General features: G+C 44.8%; 2 protein-coding genes across 3 annotated transcripts in view; both read left to right on the forward strand.

Annotated features, from left to right (window-relative positions):
- The window catches only part of Lmpt (Limpet), a 512,992-nt gene that overhangs the window by 368,267 nt on the left and 122,634 nt on the right, over positions 1-22,091 (forward strand). The gene's annotated exons all lie outside the window — the stretch shown is intronic.
- LOC135703403 (mucin-5AC-like) lies at positions 131-5,405 on the forward strand. Its single transcript, XM_065224600.1, has 2 exons — positions 131-2,963; positions 3,045-5,405. The coding sequence occupies exons 1-2, from the start codon at positions 1,218-1,220 to the stop codon at positions 4,572-4,574; spliced, it is 3,276 nt and encodes a 1,091-aa protein (XP_065080672.1). The 5' UTR covers positions 131-1,217; the 3' UTR covers positions 4,575-5,405.

Raw genomic sequence — 22,091 nt, forward strand, 5'->3', positions numbered from 1 at the left:
CTGATCTGAAGTTGTGTTCGAAAACGTTGGTCACTCCTTTACCTTTGCATGAGAACAAATTTCCTACGGTGTGTAAATTTTTGCGTTGGTTCCCACAAATACTAACAAACGATATTTTCTCCAAAACGGGTTAGTTAGTCATCCACAATGCTATTCTACCTGTTAACATTAATGGCGAAAACCGGATTGTCCAGAATCACAGAGGTTCGATTTTGTGGTTGCTTAAGCGATAATGGTTTTATACAACTTTCTTAGACACCATGAACCAGCTTAACATCCAAAAATAGACCAACCAGACTTCCAGAATCACAATCAATACAAGATTTCCGGAGTCCCTGTTAGTATATAGATTAAACAAAACAATCAAGTTCACACGGGAAACCACGCCGGAGTACCACTTGTTGCTATTTACCTACCACGATAACGAATGGGACCATGTTCAATGTTCATTTAGCAGCACTTGACTTGGTATTGTATTTGTTTATCGTCTTACGGCATATTTGCCCATTCTCCTTTATCGCTTCAAATGTCGTGTGATTTGTCCTCGCACTTGACACCCGAAAATCCGACTTGCGACGTCGTTGCTTTCCCTGCCCGATGCTTCGCAGTAGTAGCATAAAAATAATGTTGAATCAATACTACTATCACTGCTGCTAAAACAAGAACCCAGACGACTGACTCACTCGAGCGGTGGCTCCCGAAAACGACAACAACCGACGGTGACCGGTTGACGAGTTTTTGTTTATTTTGCGTTACAGTAGAACACGTCTCCTTCAAGACGGCCCAGTGCATTGGTGCATTCTCAGCACACCGATCGGTGTCACCTCGATGATCGTAAAACAGCTCGAAACCCCATGCCGATTGTCGATTAGTTTAATCCCTCTTCGATTGAATGCAACCATTAGTTCGCTTTTGTCGTCGGCCCGGGTAATTAGCACTGATTGCTGCCTCTTGAACACCGCTTCCGAAGACTGGCGGAGAGCAGCTGAAAATTAGAGAAACCGGAAGAAAGCAATTTTGGAGTTTCGAAAGGCGTTGGGAATCATGACAAGCTTTTGCTCTTAGAGCACGATCGTGACCGTGTAGGAATTGCTTAAAGTTGCTTTTCTTAGGGCTTTTAGAAGCATCTAGATTGTGTGGTTGTGCAACTGCTTGTAGTTATATAATTGAGCGGAAAATTCGAGAAGAATCGTGAAAACCGGGAAATAGGCTCTACAATGGGTGTTTTCCTGTCGGTTCTAGTGGCCAGCGTTGGGGTCATGGATTTGATCACCTGCCTGGGGTATGTGTCGAACCAGTTGACGGAACCACCAGCCGCTGCGGATCAAGACCTTGAGCGGTATCGACAGCTGCTGAAGGACCAAATAGAGACGACACCGAAGAGTCCGGTACAAGGGTTGACTATAGCAAAGGATGGTGTGCCGTATAAGGATGGTTACAGAGTGGAAAAGTTTGATGAATCAAAATTGGATCAGCTGAATGTGAGGATTCAGGATCTGGAGCGGGTGAGTCAGGAAAAAGATCAGACTCTTGATCGATTGAACGTGAAGCTGCAGGAACTGGAACGGAAGTCAGTGGAACGGGAGCATGTGATCGATGAACTACGCTCGAAGTCGGTTAGTCGATCGGCAAGTCCGGAACCAACGACTTCCCGAATGTCATCCAGCTCAGCTCGAGATGTGCCGCAGATAGTGCTAGATGACGACGATCCCCGGCGTGGATCAAGCAAATTCCGTCCAATCCACCGGGATGATGAATTCAGACGAACGATCAAGAAACGATCCATATCATCGAATGTGTCCGAAGACCGGACCGATGAGTTGGAGATTCTGTCGCAGATGGAGGCAGATGAAGCAAACACAATGGAAGACTATATACCGCTGGTTTACAATAGAGAGGAATATCTGGAACCCAAAATGAAGAAGCACATGATCAGTCCAATACAGGAACTGTGTCAGATGCATGAGGATGATAGCAGGGCACGAATGATGTTGGAACGATCACCCGAGCCTTCGTTGGGAGCAGATGTAACCAGGCCTTGGGGAGATATCAAGCTCGAAGAGACTAAGGAGAAGACGTTGATTCACCCACCTAAGGATCTCGCAATACAAGAAGAATCACGCGACAGTGACAGTAGTATTCTCGAGGATACCGAATTCCTAGTGAAAAGCATAGAGGAAATGCCTCTATGGCAACAAAGCCCACGGAACACTTATCCTGAATTACCTCAAATCAAGACGGAGCATTTCCTAACGAGTAGCGAATCCTTCCCATCGAATCTTAGTTCCCATTCCAACAGTCCCGACCTGGAGCATCCAACGCTGAAAAGAACAAGGAAGAAAAGTGACCTGACAGCACTGCTACTGGAAGAAGAACGTAAATCCGAGGCTTTCAGTGGTGTGGTCCTTCAAACCGAAGAATCAGATTCGGAAGGAGGCAATCAGATTGAATTCATGCAGTCCAAATCTCCGTCTCCTTTCGTGGGACCATTCCTAGAGAATGACCACCTGCAAACCACTGGTCAACTGATCCCTCTAGTCCAAGAACCTTCCAAATCCCCTACTCCGGACCAAGACCAGCATTCATCCTCTCAGGAGCAGCGCCAGTCCTCGATTGGATCTCAAATATCAGCTCTCTCGCGCGACGCTACCATCTCTCCTGCACCGATCGCTTCATCTAAATCATCCGGCAATCAGATTGAGTTCAAGCAATCCAAATCTCCGTCCCCTTTCGTTGGACCATTCCTGGAGAATGAGCACCTGCAAACCACCGGACAACTGATCCCTCTAGTACACGAACCTTCCAAATCCCCTACTCCGGACCAAGACCAGCATTCATCCTCTCAGGAGCAGCGCCAGTCCTCGACTGGATCTCAACCATCGGCTCTCTCGCGCGACGCTACCATCTCTCCTGCACCGATCGCTTCATCCGGATCACCGGCCTCTCCCGTCTCTTCAATCGTAGTGAGTACTCGATCCCCTACTTCCTCCTCTAGTCGCTCGTACGTATCGATAACGTTTAAAATATCTTATCTCGAATTTTAGGACGAATACGTCAAGGACGGACCTTGCCATACCCATGGAAGTGACCGATCCTCTCCCGTCCAATCCGAACGAAATGTAAGTAGGGATGGTAGTGTTTCTCTTGCTTCTACCGATGCCTCCACCGCTAGTCTAGACTTGCATGTTGACCAAGCACCCCCAGCACCACCAATCTCACCACCACTACAGCACCATGCTGCGGCGTCGGTCGATCTTAACGCTGGTGGTGTCGACCGGAAGAGTTCAGCCAGTCCCTCACCGGATGCAGAAAAACCAGCCCCACCAAGACGATTCCGTATCAGAAAACGAGCCGTTCGTAGTGTCACACCAATCAACTTCGATCAAACATTCATGGATAGCTTCAGCGAATGCCGGGTGAGCGTATCTCCTTCGGAACTGGAAGATTACATCAACAGTATGGATGTAATCAAGATCGAACCACCTAAGCCCGTCGCTCCAAATTATTTTATTCCGACCACTCCCATGACATCTGGCGTTCCTAGTTTACTAGTTACGGACGAAAAAGGAGCTGAAGCTCGTTTCCACGATTCAATATCGTCAAAGTCTTTCTATGGAAACAACCACCAAGATCCCGGACGGGTTGTTAACCATCGAGTTAGTTACGTGGAGTGGATAAAGAAGTTTCCGGAGAACATGACCAGTCATTTGGAACTGGAAGACTACGACAGTGACGACGAGGAGGTTGAGAATATCATCAATGGATCGAAGGCTGTGAAAGGGAACAAGGCTGAGAGTCCTGAACCAAAAACAGACCTTGCCAAGCTCCCAGTTGACGTATCCGTTTGCATCACTCCATCGCCAGAACCTCTGAGAGATTTATCGCTTAGTCCGGCAGTACCGCCGGAAGAGATTCTGGAGAATCGGACCGAGTTTCCGTTAAACTTAGAACCATCGAACGCTACTCCTTCACCAGCATCGCAAATTTCCGACATCTCGCTGACGTCTGCATCGTCTGCACCCGACACCTCTTCAATGGCTATGGGATCCCCACTGTTGAACTCCGTACCATCTCCTTCAACACATTTCACTCCAATCACATCTCCTATCCCCTCACTAACGTCCCCAACTCCAAATACACACTCGCTCTCACCTCATCCATCACTAAGACTGCACATCCCATCACGATCCCCAACTGTATCGCCTATCCCACCGAACATGACACCCGAGGAGGTAATCTTCGATATCGGTCACCTCGATGGACTGATTTTTGAAACCCGAAGCCGATCTCCAACGCCTTTGCTGCAGACTCCATCGGCGCAAGTAACGCCATTATCTCCAGAAGAGCTAGCCTACGATATCGGAAACCTCGGTGGATTGATCCTGGGGCCACCGAGCCGGTCTGTATCGCCTCTTCCTCCGTCGTCATCACCAACACCAGGATCGTCGTTATCGTCTGCGTGGACCTCACTACAGGCACCGTCACTTTCAGATGCAGACTTCAGTAGTTCCGATAGTGCTAGCGACCCAAGACGCACAACCACACATGGTGACACCAATAAGAACAGCTTGTAACAACCGATTTAGTTAGTTTAAAGCTTTCGAATACTTTCCACACACACACACACACTCTCACACACTCATACAGACTAGCTTAGATTAGATATTTTGATTTTCTTGATTTTTCCACAAACACGAACCAAATTGACGCGGTCTGTACATCCCAATACTGTTTATATTCGTTTTGTTAATAAAAACCGATTTCTGACCATCCGTCATAACCTTCTATCTCTTTTATTTCACCTTACTTTGCTTGCTTTCGTATTTCAACCCCCGAAAAAAAAAACTCCGTCCGCTTTCTGTGCTGGCAGTGATCCCATGTACCTGGTTCGAACTATTCCATTTAGGTGACAGCTTAATTATCGCCACTATACCCGATGCTCGTTTGAAAAGCCGAAACCCCCAAAACGATCATCCGGCAACGCGAAATATTCAACGAACCAATCAACGAATAAGCACGACTTCCCTGCCAGCCGACATTGTAGTCATTATAGTAGAGTCAAATGTATGCTCCAATTAAAGAAATTGATGATGGGCATGAGACAGATTTATTCTACTAAACTTCCCGCCTCTCAGCATACCTACTTGCGGTACGGTTGTTTGAAGCGAGCTGAAAATTATTAGAGGGTTATTTTTGGGATGCACTTTGAGTGTGCACAATACTGGGAATGTGCTGTATATGCAAAGTCATTTGCTTATTATTGCGGTTCTTTGGATGGCACTGTAATGAGCTTACAAAGTAAGAATATGGCGTCATGTGTTGGAAAGCATAGTTTATTTTGAAGTATGAGAACACTACGAATGTATCTAGAATTTCTTGCCTTCGAGGTAGGATCCTGAAAAGCTACCAAAGCCCCAACTTCAAACAATCTTCTCATTAGGGACCATTGATAAACGATGGAGCATTTTAGCCCTCCCTTTTGCAGAAGTTGTGAACTAAAGCAACGTTGTTTTGCCAAGGTCTTCAAGACTAGTCATGCTCTACAGAATCCTCATAAAACAAAAATAGTTACTTGGGAACGGCCGTGGTATAACTAAATACGCTACGAGGGTGAGGAGAGGATTAAAATTGGTTAAAAATATACTACGTCATTATACCATGCTTGCACCCACCCGAGTAGAAGAGAATATCAAACCAATAGCAAGTTTTACTATTAAAGACAGAATATCAGATTATCACAATTTGTTATTGGTTTGATCGAAATAAGAGTTAAAATATCTGAAATAATAACTGAAAAGCCATGGGACTTTAACTGAATAACAGCAAAATAAGTTGTTGTAATATCAAAACAACAACAAAGCTCTTTGAGCTGTGGAAGATCAAACCTATAGCAAAATGAGCTATTACAGTCAAGATTCCTATAGTACGGTTAATAGGGACCGCACTATAGGAACCGGCATTAACGAATACACGTAGCATATGGGATCCCAAGTAACATTGCAGGTTTTATCGCGGTTATATAGTATTCTACAAGTCTAAATCATGGTCTACAGAACCCTCATAAAACCAAAATTGTTACTTGGGATTAGAGCTAATTAGGGACAAACGCTTATTGTAGGGTAATTTGAAGAGATAAATTCCGGGTGTCTTCTGAAAAGTTATTAAACAGAAAATTTGCCACTTTTTGGAATCCGGATAAGCATCTGGAACGTTACGAATCTGATCCTCCGGAAGACCCGGAAAATCCGTAAAAGTGGTCAATTCAAGAAACTAATCCTAGAGCTCCGCGATTTTTTCGAACCCGCTCATAGACGTCTTATCAGAATTAATTTGGAGTTGTGACCCTGAATATGGACCCAAAGGACCACGGGATGGTCACCGGAAGATCCGGAACATCCGTAAAGTGGTCAATTCATGAATCTGATCCTAGAGCTCAGCAGATTTTTCGAAATCATTCCTAGACATCTTATCAGAATGAATTCGGAGTTGAGACTGAAGTATGGACACTGGAGATCACGGAATGATCCACCGGAAGATCCGGAACATCCGTAAAAGTGCAGTCCCTATTAACCGTTCTATAGGAACCGGTATTAACGAATACACGTATCATATGGAATTAAAGCTAATTGGGGACAAACTCTTATTGTAGGGTAATTAGAAGATATAACTTCCTGGTGTCTTCTGAAAAGTTAATAACAAGATAGATGATCACCTTTTGTGAAAACTTTGCATCCGGAAAGTCGCAAGTTTGGTCTCCAGGAAGACCCGGATCATCCGTAAAAGTGGTCATTTCATGGAACTTATCCTAGAGCTCCGTGATTTTGTAAAAACCACTAATAAACGTCTTATTAGAGTAAATTTGGAGTTGTGACTGAAATATTACCCTGGGGATCACGTAATGGTCTTCTGAAAAATTCGAAACATCCGTAGAAGTGGTCAATTCACGAAACTGATCCTAACGCTCAGTGTTTTTTGACGTAGAACTACGTCTTTGTCGACTATACTGGGGTGCAAATCAAAAAATATGTGTGATTTGTCATTTATAGATGAAATTAAAATCCAAACACGCCAATCGTTAGGATTTTACATTACAAACCTGTTGAAATAAATATTTTTCCAATTTTTCTGTAATTTATGATAATTAATAATTAATAAATGATAATTTTATCACTAATTTCATGAAATAAGCCTTTTTCCCAAACCCAGTCATCATAAACGAATACCACTTGGTTGCACATCATTCTGCTTGAACCTGAAAAGATATATATCAGCGCTACATGACCTCTGCTCATTACCATTATGCTCGGCCGGCGTGGCACTAGGTCCTGCATCAAGCAGGACTAGGTCAGCGGCTAAAGGAGGATCACGGCGTGTCCACCATAATGAGGAATGAGACTTAAAAAAACGTGCATGTAAAACCCCCTCCCGCTTAACAATCCCCTCCCCCTTTCATAACAATCTCCCCCCCCCCCCATCAACAATCTCTCCTACCCCCCCCCCCCCCCCCCTCCCCACCACTCAAATATCAATACCAAAAAGCAAACTGATCGGACGGTAGCTTGACGGGTTGGTAGGATCCTTTCCCGGCTTCGATATCGGTACCACCTTGGACCGTTTCTAGGTAGCTGGGAAGTGTCCAAGCTCTAGACACCGATTGAAGACGTTCACCAGAAGAGTATGCGCTTTCGGTCCCAAATTGTTCAGGACAATGTTGAAGAGTCCGTCGAAACCCGGTGCCTTCATGTTCTTCGTCGACTTGATGGTGTTCACCAGCTCATCAAGTGTGATTTTCCGGTCCACCGGAAGCTCGCTAGGCTCAGTAGCTAGCTGGTAGACGCTCTCAAACACCGGACCCTCCATCGGGCTGACAATATCTCGACCCAGATTATGCGAAGCCATAAAATGTTGAGAAATGGAGTTCGCCTTTTCGACGGCTGTTATGTGAACCTCATTATCAACTCTAAGAGGCGGCATGGGCTTTGGTTTGTTTTTAAGCACTTTTGTTAAACGCCAGAAGGGCCTAGAGTAATTTGGTAAACTACTAAGGTCTTTTGCAAACTGCCCTAAGTTTTTCTACCCTAATGGCAATAATTTTGTTTAATTTCTTATATAAAACTTTCCTACTAACGTTTTGCGTTCTTTGGAACTGCCTCCTAACACAATTCCTAGGAGATATTATACGCTTGGTCTCACCATCATGGTTGGTAAACTTACATGAAACCGGGGTTGTCGGGATGAACCGTTGTTCCGCTTCGCCGATGTCATCGGAGAGCACTTGCAGCACGCCGTCGATTTCTTCCGTCGTCGTTAACGCAGGATTTTCGACCACTCGATCCTCCATAAACCGCTGGAGTTGAGGCCAGTTCGCTCGATGATAGTTTCGCCTACGATGCTGCTGACGTTGGTTGATGGTTTGATTAATCTCGAAAACCACCGGTAGGTGGTCGGATGACAGATCGGTGATGGCACGGGGCTCAGAACAACCATCCGCCATGTTGGTGAGAACGATGTCGAGGGTGGATCCGACACCGGCTGATGAGTAGAAGGTAGGCGAGTCCGGATGGAGGACCACGTAGTGTCCCGCCTGCAGGTCCGTGGCCAGCACTGCTCCGTTCTTGTTACTTCTTGCATTGCCTCACAGCGAGTGGCGTGCGTTGAGATCACCGGCGAGGATAAACTTACCCTTCCGACGAGTCAACTTCTGGATGTCATTCTTGAGACGATCGATTGTTCCATCCGACTCCTTACATTGGGCAGGACAGTAGATGGCAATGAGTGTGATGAGACCATCCGGCGATGCCAGCTCGACTCCAATGGCTTCCACGAACGATAGACGAAAGTCAGGCAGCATCCTGTACTCCAGTCCTCTCCTGATGGCAATGGCATCTCCTTCTGAGCAGCGGAAGGAGAGGATTTGGTGCGCGTGCTTCGGTTGGAGGAAGCGGTGGAAAATCATTTTCCAGATCGATTCCAGGTAGTTGCTTCTTTTACTGCTGTCTCGGCTGGCTTGCTTTCTTCCGCAGTGCGGTGAATTCAGCCCGCTTGGGACACGATCGACTAGTCGATGTGTGGGCATTCCCGCAGTTGACACAGGTTGGCTGCTTGTCCTTCATGTCTACGATGCATTGGGCAGTGACATGTTGTTGGCCGCATTTGGAGCAACGCGACTTCATATGGCAGTTGCGCGCGCCATGTCCGAAATTCAAGCGGCTGGTACACTGCGTCACTTCACGGTGAACCGGCTTGTACTGCTCCCACTCGACGACGACACTGAGCAGCGTTCGGATGCTTTGAAGCTGCCTCATGTTTGTGGATCCGCCAACCAAATGCACCAGGTACAGTTGGTTGCGATACTTGATCGCCTCGTTGTGGCGTTTGATCACGAAAACCTTCACGGGTTGAAGGTTGTTGCGTTTCAGCTCTTCTTCCACAACCGAAACATCCAGCTCGTGCAGCCCGCGTAGAATGACCTTGAAGGGCTTCGTCGACTGCACGTCGTGGGTGAAATATTCCACCTTCCAGAGTTGCAGTGTCTCCGCCTCGGGTTTATAATGTTCCGCCGAGGGGACGGTGATTTTCACGCCATCAGCGCAGAGACGGAATTCGGCCCGTAGCCCTTTACGGACTAGCACATTCAGATTGTCAAGCAGCTCGCGTGGCTGTCCCTTGACATAGAAAAGAGGCAACTTCTCCTTTTTCTCAACGCTTTCACGCCTTTCGCCACCATCCTCCTGGAGCAGCGAGAACTGGTTGAGGGCTAGCACCCGCTTCGTATGTCTGGCATCGACATTGTTATCCGCCGGCCGCTTGCCGCCTTGCTTCTGGCTACCGCTTGGGCCCGGTTTACCCATGCTTGGATTGAACGAAAAAACGTTCGACAACGCGCGAGAAAAAACTTGCGAAAACACGGGAGTTAAGAATACTTGCGTTCGACCACACTGAGTTTTTGCCATTTAAATGATCTTTATTTCTTGTGATTGTGTGGTTTACATGTATGAATTTGTTAAGTGACACAGATCGTCTTTTCAACTTTGGTACATTTGAGATTTTAATTATTATTTAAAGTTCCTAGTCCTATCAGGCCTATTTTAAAGTATGACCACCTTGGTGGGATTGGTTTGATTTGAATTGGAAAAAGGAGACTACTTATAACTACTATTTACAACTACAACTAACCTACAACTACTATGTACACCTAACCTACTATATACAAATTGCTTATCAAAGCATGTTCTGATAAATTACATTTTTGTGTAAATTTAGTCTTAATTTCGTTAATTTTGGAATCTATTTTGGCAATGCCTGCCTCTTCATGTAAATTTGTTATTCTAGTGTCGAAAGGACGATCAAGAACCATCCTCAGCACTCTATTCTGAGCGACCTGAATTTTGTTCCTGTGAGTCTGTGCACATGATTCCCACACCGGAGCTGCGTAGAGGATCGCAGGTGCTACGATTTGTTTGTAGACGTCCAGTTTGTTCACCCTTGAGAGGCGGGATCTGCGGCAAATCAGCGGATACAGACTCCTAACCAAGGCGGAACACTTGACTACGGTTTTCTCCACATGCGAGCGGAATAGGAGCTTTTCGTCAAACAACATCCCGAGATAGGTTACTTCGGCGGACCACTCAACCCTTGTGCCATCCATGATTACAGTACAAGAGGGAGCCGGTTTTAGTTTGGGTGATTGCCGATGGAGGAACATGATTGTTTGTGTTTTGGAAGCATTGATTTTGATTTTCCACGTGGTGGCATAATCAGCAAAGGCGTTAAGGCATCGTTGAAGTTTGTTCGTTATTTCGCGAGGCATCCTTCCTTTGACAGCTATTGCGGTATCATCTGCGAACAGGAAAAACACGCAACCGTCTCCAAAGGGGGGAATGTCGGAAGTGTAAATGCTGTAAAGCAAGGGTCCCAGCAGACTGCCTTGCGGGACTCCTGCTGGGATGGAAAACGTGTCGGAAAGACAACCATTCAACGATACCTTAAACGACTTTTGCTGGAGGTAGCTACGGGTGATTTTAACCAGATGTAATGGAAAGTTGAAGTTACAAAGCTTGTATACAAGCCCATTGTGCCAGACATTATCAAACGCTTTCTCAACGTCTAACAATGCCATGGCTGTGGACTTGGATACAGCTTTGTTACTTCGGATGTTATTCGTCACCCGCACTAGCTGGTGATTGGTGGAGTGCCCCTTTCTGAACCCAAACTGTTCCGGAAGGAGAATGTTATTTTCCTCTACAAACTTGAGCAAACAATTGAGAATGAGTTTCTCGAACAATTTGCTCAGCGCTGAAAGGAGGCTGATTGGTCTGTAGCTTGAAGCTAGCGTTGGGTCCTTCCCGGGTTTGCGGATAGGTATGATTTTCGCTGTCTTCCAGATACTTGGAAAGTAGTGCAGTTCCAAGCATCTGTTGAAGACAGCAGCCAGCAGAGAGTGAACCTTCATGCTGAGATTTTTCAACACTAGGTTGAATATTCCGTCAAACCCGGGGGCCTTCATGTTTTTGGTGCATTTCAGCACTGAGCAAATCTGTTCCACTGTGATTCTATCCTCCGGAGGGATGGCACAAGGGGAGGAATCAAGGTTGAGTACGCATTGCTCAACCTGAACTTCGAGCGGACTTTGGATGTTGGAGCCAAGCAAGTGCGATTTGGCAATATGCTCACCAATCGCATTTGCTTTCTCCTGAGGGGTGATTATGAGCCGATCGTCATCATTTTCATCTTTTAGTGGCGGAATGGGATTAGGGTACGTCTTTAAGACCTTGGCAACTTTTCAGAATGGTCTGGAGCGGTCGTCCAGATTCTGGACAAGCCGCCCGAAACTTTCGTTCCGGAGTGAGACCATTCTGGAAGCAATCTCCTTGTTCAGATTGGCCATTTCACGTTTCCTCGCTAGATCTCCAGTCCTCTGAAACTGGCGTCTACGAACATTTCTCAGGCGAATTAAGAGTTGGGTGTGGGAATCAATGGCAATAAACTTACCCCTCACAGGAACTCGTCGGACGCACGCCTCGTCAGCCACGGTTATGGCTTGGTGGAGTACTTCCAACGCTCGGTCCATGTCCTCCACGGAGTCAAGCGGCGGGTTGTCGATGATGTGCCTGTCTACCACGCGTCCAAACTGGGCCCAGTTTACGCGATGGTAGTCTTTGCGCAGGCTTGGAGCAGCAGCTACGTTGTATCCCAGTTCAGCCACCACCGGTTGATGGTCGGAGCTGAGTTCGTTTAAGGCTACCGGCTTGGACAAGCCGGTATTTGAAAGAAACAGGTCTAGCGTCGATGGGTTGCCTGCCGGTGAGATGAATGTTGGCTCGTCCGAGAACCAAACGGAGTACAGCCCATGCTGCGAATGGTCGAACAGCAGACGACCGTTCTGGTTCTGCTGGTAGTTCCGCCATGCCTCATGACGAGCATTCAGATCTCCTCCAACAACGAAGCGGGAACCGGTACGGGTGATGGTGGACAGGTCCTTCTTAAATTTAGCCGCTAGTCCACTGCTGGCGGCACACTGTCGAGGGCAGTAGACGGCGATGAACTGGACGTATCCAGTCGACGACTCCACCTCCACACCAAGGGCCTCGATGATAGAGGTGCGGATATGGGACAGAGTGTGGTATTTTATTCCTTTCTTGACGACGACCGCAACACCACCCCCCCTGGAGCTGGTGCGATCAAGCCGGATAATGTTGTGGTCAGGCAACCAGAAGCTGTCGCCGGACTTTAGATGGGTCTCGGTTAGAAGGCCCACGTCGATGCTGTGCTTGCGGAGGAAGTCGGCAAGCTCAATCTCTTTTGCTCTTACAGAGCAAGCATTCCAGGTGACGATAGTTAGCGGTTAAGACGCCATACTGGATGATGAACTTACCGAGCACCTGGATCTGTTCGGGCTTATTGCGGCACTTACGAAGAGCACCGGACATGTTGACGAAAATTTCCATCAGTTCATCCGCTGAGAACAGATCGGGGTTGTTGTTTTGCGCTGTTGGTTGTCTCCAGAATCCAGGGGGGGATGGAGAGCTTTGGCCAGCAAAATCACCGGAAGCTTCTTGAGGGGGGGCGGGTTGCACCCGCGAATTCGCTTGCCTTTGCTGGGGAGCACGAAGAGGCGGAAAATCCTCCGTCCTGAATGCTGGGGTTTTGTCCTTCTTGCGTCCTGGTTGATTGTTGCTTGACGCCTGCTTTCGGATGCGTTTGAAGTCCTCGCGTTTGGAGCACTGTCTGTCGGAACCTTGATGTGCACCACCACAGTTAGCGCATTTTATCGCCACGGCTCCATCCGCAGGGCAGTTGGAAGTGGCGTGTTCTTGAGCGCAGTTGCTGCAGCGTGGCTTGATGTTGCAGTTGCGGGTACCGTGTCCAAAATTGAGGCACCGCATACACTGCGTTACGTCACGATGGCCGCCACGGTATGGCTCCCACCGTACGATGATGGAGCAGATTGATCGGATGGCTTGTAGCGCATTGAGCGTCACCGTCCCTTTCTGGAAGTGCACCAGGAAAAGACAATCCGGGTACGTCTTCACGTTTTCGTCTCTCCTTGTTATTCGGAAGACAGCGATTGGGGCAAGCTTGTACCGGTTGATTTCAGCTTCGACCATCTTGGGGTCGAAGTTTGGTAGACCCCTGATGATTACCTTGAAGGGCTTCTCACCGGGGATGTCGTGCGTGAAGAATTCCGCCTTGGTATCCTTCAGATATTTCACGGCCACTTCGTACTCCGCTTTTGTTCGGAGCATCACCTTGGTGCCGATCCTGCCGAGCTTAAACTCAGCTGCAACGCCCAGCGATGAAAGATCGCCAATCAGCGTGTTGAGTGGGACTTGCTTCACCACCAGTGGAGGAAGCTTCATTTTTGCTGCACTCGGGGTGGCAGCAGTTTCGTTGTCGACGGCGTCGCCGAAATCACCAATGACGCTGACGTTCGTCGCGGTGGCATCGTCCCGTCCGCTCGCACCATCGGACTGGCCTTGATTTTTCTTCCTCTTCTTTGACCGCTTCACCGTGGCTGAGGTGGTATTCCCTACATCGGTGGGAAGAGTAGCGTACCTATTCGAAATAGGTACACTCAAGCTACCCTCAGCGCTGTTCTTCTTCTCCGTTTTCTCTCGGAGCCTGCTCCGGGATCGCTGTCTTCCCATCACACGAAGCGACCGACACTACTGACGACGCGATTAAACTGCGAATGTTTGGAACAAACTAGAAACTTTAGAACAACTCGACAGAGCGAGCAAAGACCGAACTGTACTGCTTGACGTACAAGCAGAGAATGACCACACTGAGTGCTGATCGTGCTCTATTAATGCAATTATATTAACATCCAAAGTCCATCCTATTTTACATATTCTGCACAAAAGAAACTTTCTGCTCCACCCCATTCATAAAAAAACTGCCGGAAATCCTATCAGGTTTTGAACCGGAAAAGATATAAAAAAGCGCTGCTGTCATGCTTTTGCTCATTGTCGAAGCGACAACGTCCGAAGCGGACGGCGTGGCACTTGGTCCTGCAGTAAGCAGGACCAAATCAGCGGCTAAAGGTGGATCACGGCGTGACCACAATGAGGAAAAGTAATGTATGTAAACACCCTCCCCCTTTCACAACAACCTCTCCCCATCCCCCCTTCACAACAATCTCTCCCCCCCCTCAACAACCTCTCCTAACCCCCCCCCCCCTCCCACTCATCAACAACCTTTCCTAACCCCCCCCCCTCCCCCAGTAATCAACAACCTTTCCTACCCCCCCCCCCTTCCACTCATCAACAACCTCTCCTAAACCCCCCCCCCCCCCACCACTCAAATCCCACACATGAGTTGTTGCAACGTGATCAAAAAATCAATATCTATGTGTTGGCCACATACTTAATATATGTACTTATATAAACCATGTGTGACCACACATACTATTCATTTGCGTATAAATTTCATGTGTACTTCTGAGTGGATTCTGTTAATGTGTGGTTAAATGAAAATCATGTGGAATTTCACATGGATATTTGTCAAGAAAAATGTGTAAATTGTTTTGAGTCAACCATAACCGAAACATTGAAACACTTGAAAATTTTAAGATAAAGTATAATAGTCAAAAATGCTTGAAAAACATCCATTTTGTGTGGTTCTACGTCATACTGCGGTCGTGTCTAGGACACAACCCTTTATTTTATTTTTTCGAAACCATAATCGTCTTATCATAATGAATTCGGAGTTGAGACCGAAATCTGAAACCTGTGGACCGCGGTATGGTGGACCAATTTTGCATCCGAAAATCAACAAGTCTGGTCCATCGGAAAATCCGGAACATCCGTAAAGTGGTAAATCAATTAAACTGATCTTAGAGCTCCGTGTTGGCCAGCATCCATTTTCTGGTCACAACTCCTAATTCATATTGATCAGACCTCTATGAGTGGTTTCGAAAAAACCATTGAGTTCTAGGATCAATTTCAATTATGGCCCAGTTTTGCGGTTGTTCTGGATCTTTTAGTGAACCATCTCATAGTCCCCAGAGTCCATATTCCAGTTTAAACTCTGAATTCAAAAAACCGCGGAACCGATCTAGAATCGGTTTCATGACTTGGCAACTTTAACAGATGTTCCGGATCTTTTATTGGTCCCTAGCGTCCATTTTCTGATCACAAATCTTAATTCATTGTGATAAAACATGTATGAGTGGTTTCGTATAAAAAAACGTGGAGCTCTAGAATCTGTTTCGTGAACTGACCAGTTTTACGGATGTTCCGGATCTTCCGGAGAACTATCGCATAGCCCCCAGGTTCCTTTTTCTGATCACAACTGTAAATACCTTCACTTTTATGGATGTTCCGGATCTTCCGGTGGGCCATCCCGTATTCTCCATAGTCCATATTCTAGTCACAACTCCAAATGATAATGGGTTATAAAAGGTTATAAAGTGGGGGAGTTATAAAATGGGGGATGTTTTCTGCTTCACTTATAATACGTTTATATAACAAGCGTTTCAAATTCATATTTAAAAATATGTTTTGTGTGTTACTTGGGGAACAATGACATGACACCAAATTATTTGTGCAGCCGAGCTCAACAATACTTTGTATGGATTATCCTGGAAAGACTTAAGTGAATTATCATGACAAATATTGAAAAAAGAATAAAGTTTCTTTCTATGAAACGTCAATGATTAAACTTTTAAAATAACTAGATACCAGTAGTTGAACCAGTTCTGGAACCATAGATCAATTAAGATAATTCAACTCGACTCGTTCATCAATCCATTACCTCTCGGCTAATAATAGCTTGCCAGTCCGCGGCCACTGGGAAGCGATCTTCACCCGCGGCAACCAAAACGACGACGACGACGACGACGAACGGTAGCAAACCGATGTTTGGAGCAAATATAATTTTGATTTATTGTTTACACATGGTAATCGGTACAGATTCAGCAGCTAGAAGGTAACCGTCGAACTAAAACACACCAAGCTCGGTCGAATACAGACCATCACCGCAGGAGGGGGGAGCGCTGGGGAACGCTACAAAAACGCATCGTTTAATATAAATAAACAATTAGCCAACCCACATAGGTGCCGCAACAATTTAGTATTTGCCCAAAGCTCGAGGGAGTATGTACCGAGTATGTAAATTTGACCTCGCAGATGTGGTACGGGTTGAGTCGTGTGCCGAGCAGCCGGTCGACAGTTGGAATGAACTGGGTCTAAACATGCTGGAGCAAACCGATTCCGGCGGTGCTACTCCTAATTGACGACAGTCAAAGGTTTCCACGCTATCGGTGGCCTTGTCAGAGTCAGTGATTGGAATCGACAAAATTATAAATGTACTTCCTGACAAATTTTGCATACGTTTGATTTATCGCATTCGTGCGCAGTTGCTGGCTGATGCGTTGCAGCACGGTGCAGGTTTTTGCTGCAGCAGCCATCATCGATGGGAAGCGTGTGTTTGTATTAACGTTGATTTTCCGACAAGTTGGAGGTCAAACTGGATAGAAGAGAGTTGCCGCGAAATTGACAGTGACCATGTTGCTCCACAATGATGCAGTAAAATGCAATTTTCCAGATTTTGACGTGAACCTGATACAACCAGCTTCATGAGAATCGTAATCGTGTGATCCCAAATGACGTTCAATTTCAACACTCCGTTTGACGAAGGGAAGACACTTCCAAGGAAACAATAAGCGGCATTGTTTTTGTTGTCCTCCTCCTTCAACGTGTATTTAGTGTCCCGACGCCCACGCACACGTGTCTCAAAATAGACCCAATACCAACGTTTGGTGGCCAGCTGTAAACAATCCACTGCCGCCGGGTGCAAAAATCGTCAGACTGAAATACGTGCGAAAGAGCATCCCGTCGTCCTATCATCGAAAAATAAAACAACACGAATCACCAGCTCTTCCCGCAGCGGTTTGGCCCGTGCCGTTCCGACGGAAACAATTGGCCAGAAAAAATATATATATTGATGATTTGCCTGTCTTGTGTCATTTTTTGTTTGTCTCGAGTTTTAAGTTTTTGCACTTTGCGCGTGGGTTCCGATAATTGAAAGTCCAACACGCTCTACAGTTTAGAAAACCAAGCCAAGTTAATTTTACAAATGGGTCATCTCCTTTCGGAGAAACAAGTTGCCCGTTTCAGTGTTTTCCTTTTGAACTCCCACTCACCGACGACGTCAAATGGGAGAAGGCGATCTATAGAACAAGTGTCACACGGCTAATATCATTGGAGTGGGAGGTGGGGGAAAACTAACGGGTAGGTATTGCGTATTGTTTTTTTTTTATCGCCTTGTCTACACCTATTTGTGTTTTGTTTACGGCGCCGGTGGTTGAGTAGTAAGTGTGACTGCTTTTTGGGTCCCAGTGGGTCTAGGTTCAAACCCACCCGAAGTATTTGGTATTTCAAACCTATGACAAGCAAGGCATGAGGTGCAGGGAAAACGTAACAAAAGAGGGAGGAACTTAAGGTCATAAGACACAGCGTCCACAAATCACCGACAGGATGGCTGACTTGCACTGTCACTCCAAATTTTTTAGGGAGTTCGTCTCGGATACTATTGCGATTTTAAGCATGAAATTTGCTTCTCCTATGTAGCATATATTGGGAAGATTTAAATGATCCCACCGCTTACCCTGACAAAGTTATGATCTGGACGATTTATCTTTAAGATAATTAAGTATAACATCTTAACCAGATTAGCAAACAAATACTAACTGTTTATAATTACAGATATAAAAAGCCTAGGTGTTCACCTCTTTTTATTCCTCTGTTCGCGACATAACACCACTGCGACCAGTAATTCGATCTATTGTAGTATATCCCGTGTGCTTAGTTTAGTGCATGTCGTATTACTCCATCACCATTGAGAAATGACGGAGTATTCGGTTTTGATACAGTTGTCATTCTTGCATTTATCGCAAGGATCCGACTCTAATTGAAAGGTCCCGCTATTTATACCCTTCGGAGTGTTCGAACACCCCCCAAAGGCGCGCCCCTTTGTCAGTCAAAATTGGATTCCTTAGCAACAAAAATAAGCAATGACACCGATAATGACCATGCATCAGAACTCTAGTCTTAACCACTTCAAACTAGCAAACAACGAATAGAAGATTAGGAATCACATAGGTGAAGACTAACTAACTCATTTTTCCTTGTTTCGAGATCATCCTCGGTCCAGGCAACCCAAGGACTTAGCACTATTAACACGGCATAAAAAGTAACAAGAACTAAGATGTGTTCCATGGATTACTGAAAAATCCTGTTCCCCTACTTTGAAGTAGTCAGGACTAGGAATCGGTGGTAGATCTTACATCCCGTAACGTACCACGAAAAGGTGATCTACCCACGTTACGGGGCGTTCACCTCTTTGTTCACCTTTGTGTCTACCTCAAATATTCACAAGCATTCCCAGCGATCAAGTGTTCACGAATAATCAACCAAGCATTCTAAAACACTAGCAACGCCGCAATCTGATGCTATCGTAATTTTCAGCAACGTCAGGAATGCTCACGAACCCCCGATATTCAGCCAGAATACTTACTACTAATTCAAGGCATCTTCCAAGTAAGCTTCAATGTTTATTTTTTGTTGTTGTTTGTCTAATGTTAAACTCAATCCTCGCTATTCGTGATATGCGCGCGAGGCTCAAACCTTTGTAGACTATTCAAAATTACTTTTGTTTATTACTACTACTATTAAATCAAATATTAAAAATCCCATCACCATCGTGGCTAACAAAATATTTTTTGAAGAGCTACAATAATTATTAAAAACTCGTTATGAGAACTGCATTCATCTCGTGCATTCTTTTTGTTTATTATTTTGTTTGATAATGCTCAACCGAATTAACTTTACAGAGCCGAGGATTCCTGTTCACTATACAATACATCTTAAAACTATAGTCAAAAGGTACAACATAATAAACATTTTATCTTCCGCTATCCAATAAGCCTCCTCCACCAGAATGGGAGCCGCTTCCAGTGGTTTCATTGTACGGCAGATTTGCCAACGGGGGTCAGAGCGCTTCTATTGCAGCAATGGATGCAAAACGTGGTCAGCACTCACACATTCATCATGAAACGGTTGCTTAACAAAATCACCATCGCATCGACTGAAAGAACTGCTGATGAAGAACAATGAGGAGAACCAAACAACAAGGCTTCTATATAACAAAATTAATAAAACTCTGGTCAAGATACCTTTGCCTTTATTACATCCACCAAAACCTCATTAAGACTCGAATCTGTCTAGTTGGCCCACCCTGAAGAAGGTTCTAAAGAGTGTATTTTCGAGACATTTCAAGAATGACTTGCTGCAAAAAGGTTATTTGACGAATGCATAGAATACCATTTGGAATCATTATCAAAAGTACAATACTTGTGCCATGTACCTTTGACGCTAGCATAAATATTAATTCTAGAGTAACATTTGAAATGGGCCTATGTCCAAAACGTAAATAAACCAGCAAATGAATTTTAAATTTTTCCACTATTCACGCCACTATTCAATTCATATTTAAGAAAATTGAAGTATTTTAGGCATTTATATTGTTCACAATAACAATAGTAACTGTATCTCAGTCTACTGCCGCTCTTTGCATGTCGGTCCCATAGTTCTTTTTTGTCAAAAATGAGTTTTTCAATGCAAATGGTAGATAATCACGCATATTTTCACAATACTGGATCAACTCAACAACTTTATTCTGAAAAAGTTTGGAAATACAGTCAAATTAGTTGTCCCATCACATAAGAAGCAATGGTACGAAGCAAACGTAAAACGCGATTTTCTCGGCTTACTGATTTTCGCTATGGGACGGACATGCGAATAGCAGCAGTATACAACATCCAAAATATGCGAACAGCTTTCAATAATATATGAAAATCGATAACAATTTAATTTCATAAATTAATAAGCTTTTTGTGAATATTTCAATGGATAGGCCCTTTTTGTTAAGCCGTTGTGCTTGTCATCAGAAATGGTACGCCCTTTGCTAAGCCTTTTCGCAACGTCAAATAAAGTCAAAACTGCCTCAAGCAGTAGGGCTTCGCTTTGGTTTGAAATTTTTCAATCATCGGCCCTTCTACGTCACTAGGCTTATCAATGACATGAAATAAATGAATGGTTGGCCGTTTTAGCGTGCGGGCCTATTAATGAATCGAAACATTTCGTTGATCGGCCGTTTCGAAAATCAAGTTATTTTTAATGATTTTTCTCGATTATGCGGAACTTTCCTACACGATTAGCAGCTATCAAGCAGTGCAAAAGAATGGTATCAAAACCCGATTTGTTTACGTTTTGGACATAGGCCCATTTCAAATGTTACTCGAGAATTTTCCATCAGCCATTTGAGCACAGCTGTTTTGCTTTTATGAAATCGCTAACAAATGCAAAAAAGTTTTATTGCGGCTTTTATGAAGATTATTTTCAGACTGAATTGTTTTTATCTGAAGCCATTTTGCTTGATCCTATTCCGTTTAGTTTTATGATGGCATTAATGGTGGCAAAGTTGCCTGGTAAAAATTAAACGTCAAAATTTGTTTATCTTTCGATAGTTTTGTTGTGCGATCATTGCAACGATGCTCTACTCTAGCATTGGATCAACAAGTTGCGTGACATCCTTGATAAGAGCGTTTCATCTATTGGAAGTAGTTACTAAGGAAGTGTATCTACGTAATTTGCAACAGGTGGCAGCTGAATCGATCTCGAAAAGTTTTCCTTTCTTCCGGATGATGCGATGAAGTTTATGTGCGCTTGCTTGGAATTTTTGGAACAGTTAACCCTTTCGCTGAATGAAATCGTTGCTATGGTTCGGAAGGCAGCCAATTTGCAGCTGACGGACAGCTTCTTCTAAGTTGGCTGCTCTGTTTGACCGGTTTTGTCGGAGCTGCGGGGCCTCCCAGGAAGTTCTGAAATTGGATTCCTTTTCTCAATCCGTCGGCAGCATTGCTAGAATTATTCCTCGACTATCCTTTGACATTTCCTTGTGATTCTGCTCTAGGCGGATCCATCTCTTTAGTTTTATTTGTAAACAGTGGGAGGTTTTGTGATACACTTCATTGACACCAAAACGCATCAATATATGCTTTTTGATCCTATTTGAAACCAAACGGTTTTATAATTGCTTTTATTTGCACCCTACTGACTATACGTTCCTATAATGGTGTGTTCCAATTAGAGAAGATGCATAAATAACGTAGCATTTAAGGGTGACCAGCCATACAGAAAAGTACGCTCCAAAGGGGAGGGGAACCAAAGTTGTTGCTACATGAAACGTAAACAAGCATTAAATGAATCTTTTAAATTTGTCGAACCTCTTAACGGAATCATTTTATGAAGTCTGCAGCCATTAGACCGAATGGGTATTTAGGAGGAATTTAAAAAATATAGATTTGAATCAGACTGTTCTTTGAAGAAAACTTCAAAACTCAGGGAATTCCCAAAATCTCTGTCCGAGAAGGGGCATTGAAGACATTACAAATCAGGAACATTGAAACATTTTCAAGATTCTGATTTCTTTCAAACAAAACTTAAAGATCTCATTTCGAGGAAAAGTACTTGAACCTAATTTTGATCCTTTGGATGAGGTATAAGACAACCGACTGATTTTGAGACCAA

This window comes from Ochlerotatus camptorhynchus, unplaced genomic scaffold (assembly GCF_037179485.1).
Source record: "Ochlerotatus camptorhynchus isolate MF236.1 unplaced genomic scaffold, CSIRO-AGI_Acam_v1.1 ptg000213l, whole genome shotgun sequence".
Lineage (NCBI taxonomy): Eukaryota > Metazoa > Arthropoda > Insecta > Diptera > Culicidae > Ochlerotatus > Ochlerotatus camptorhynchus.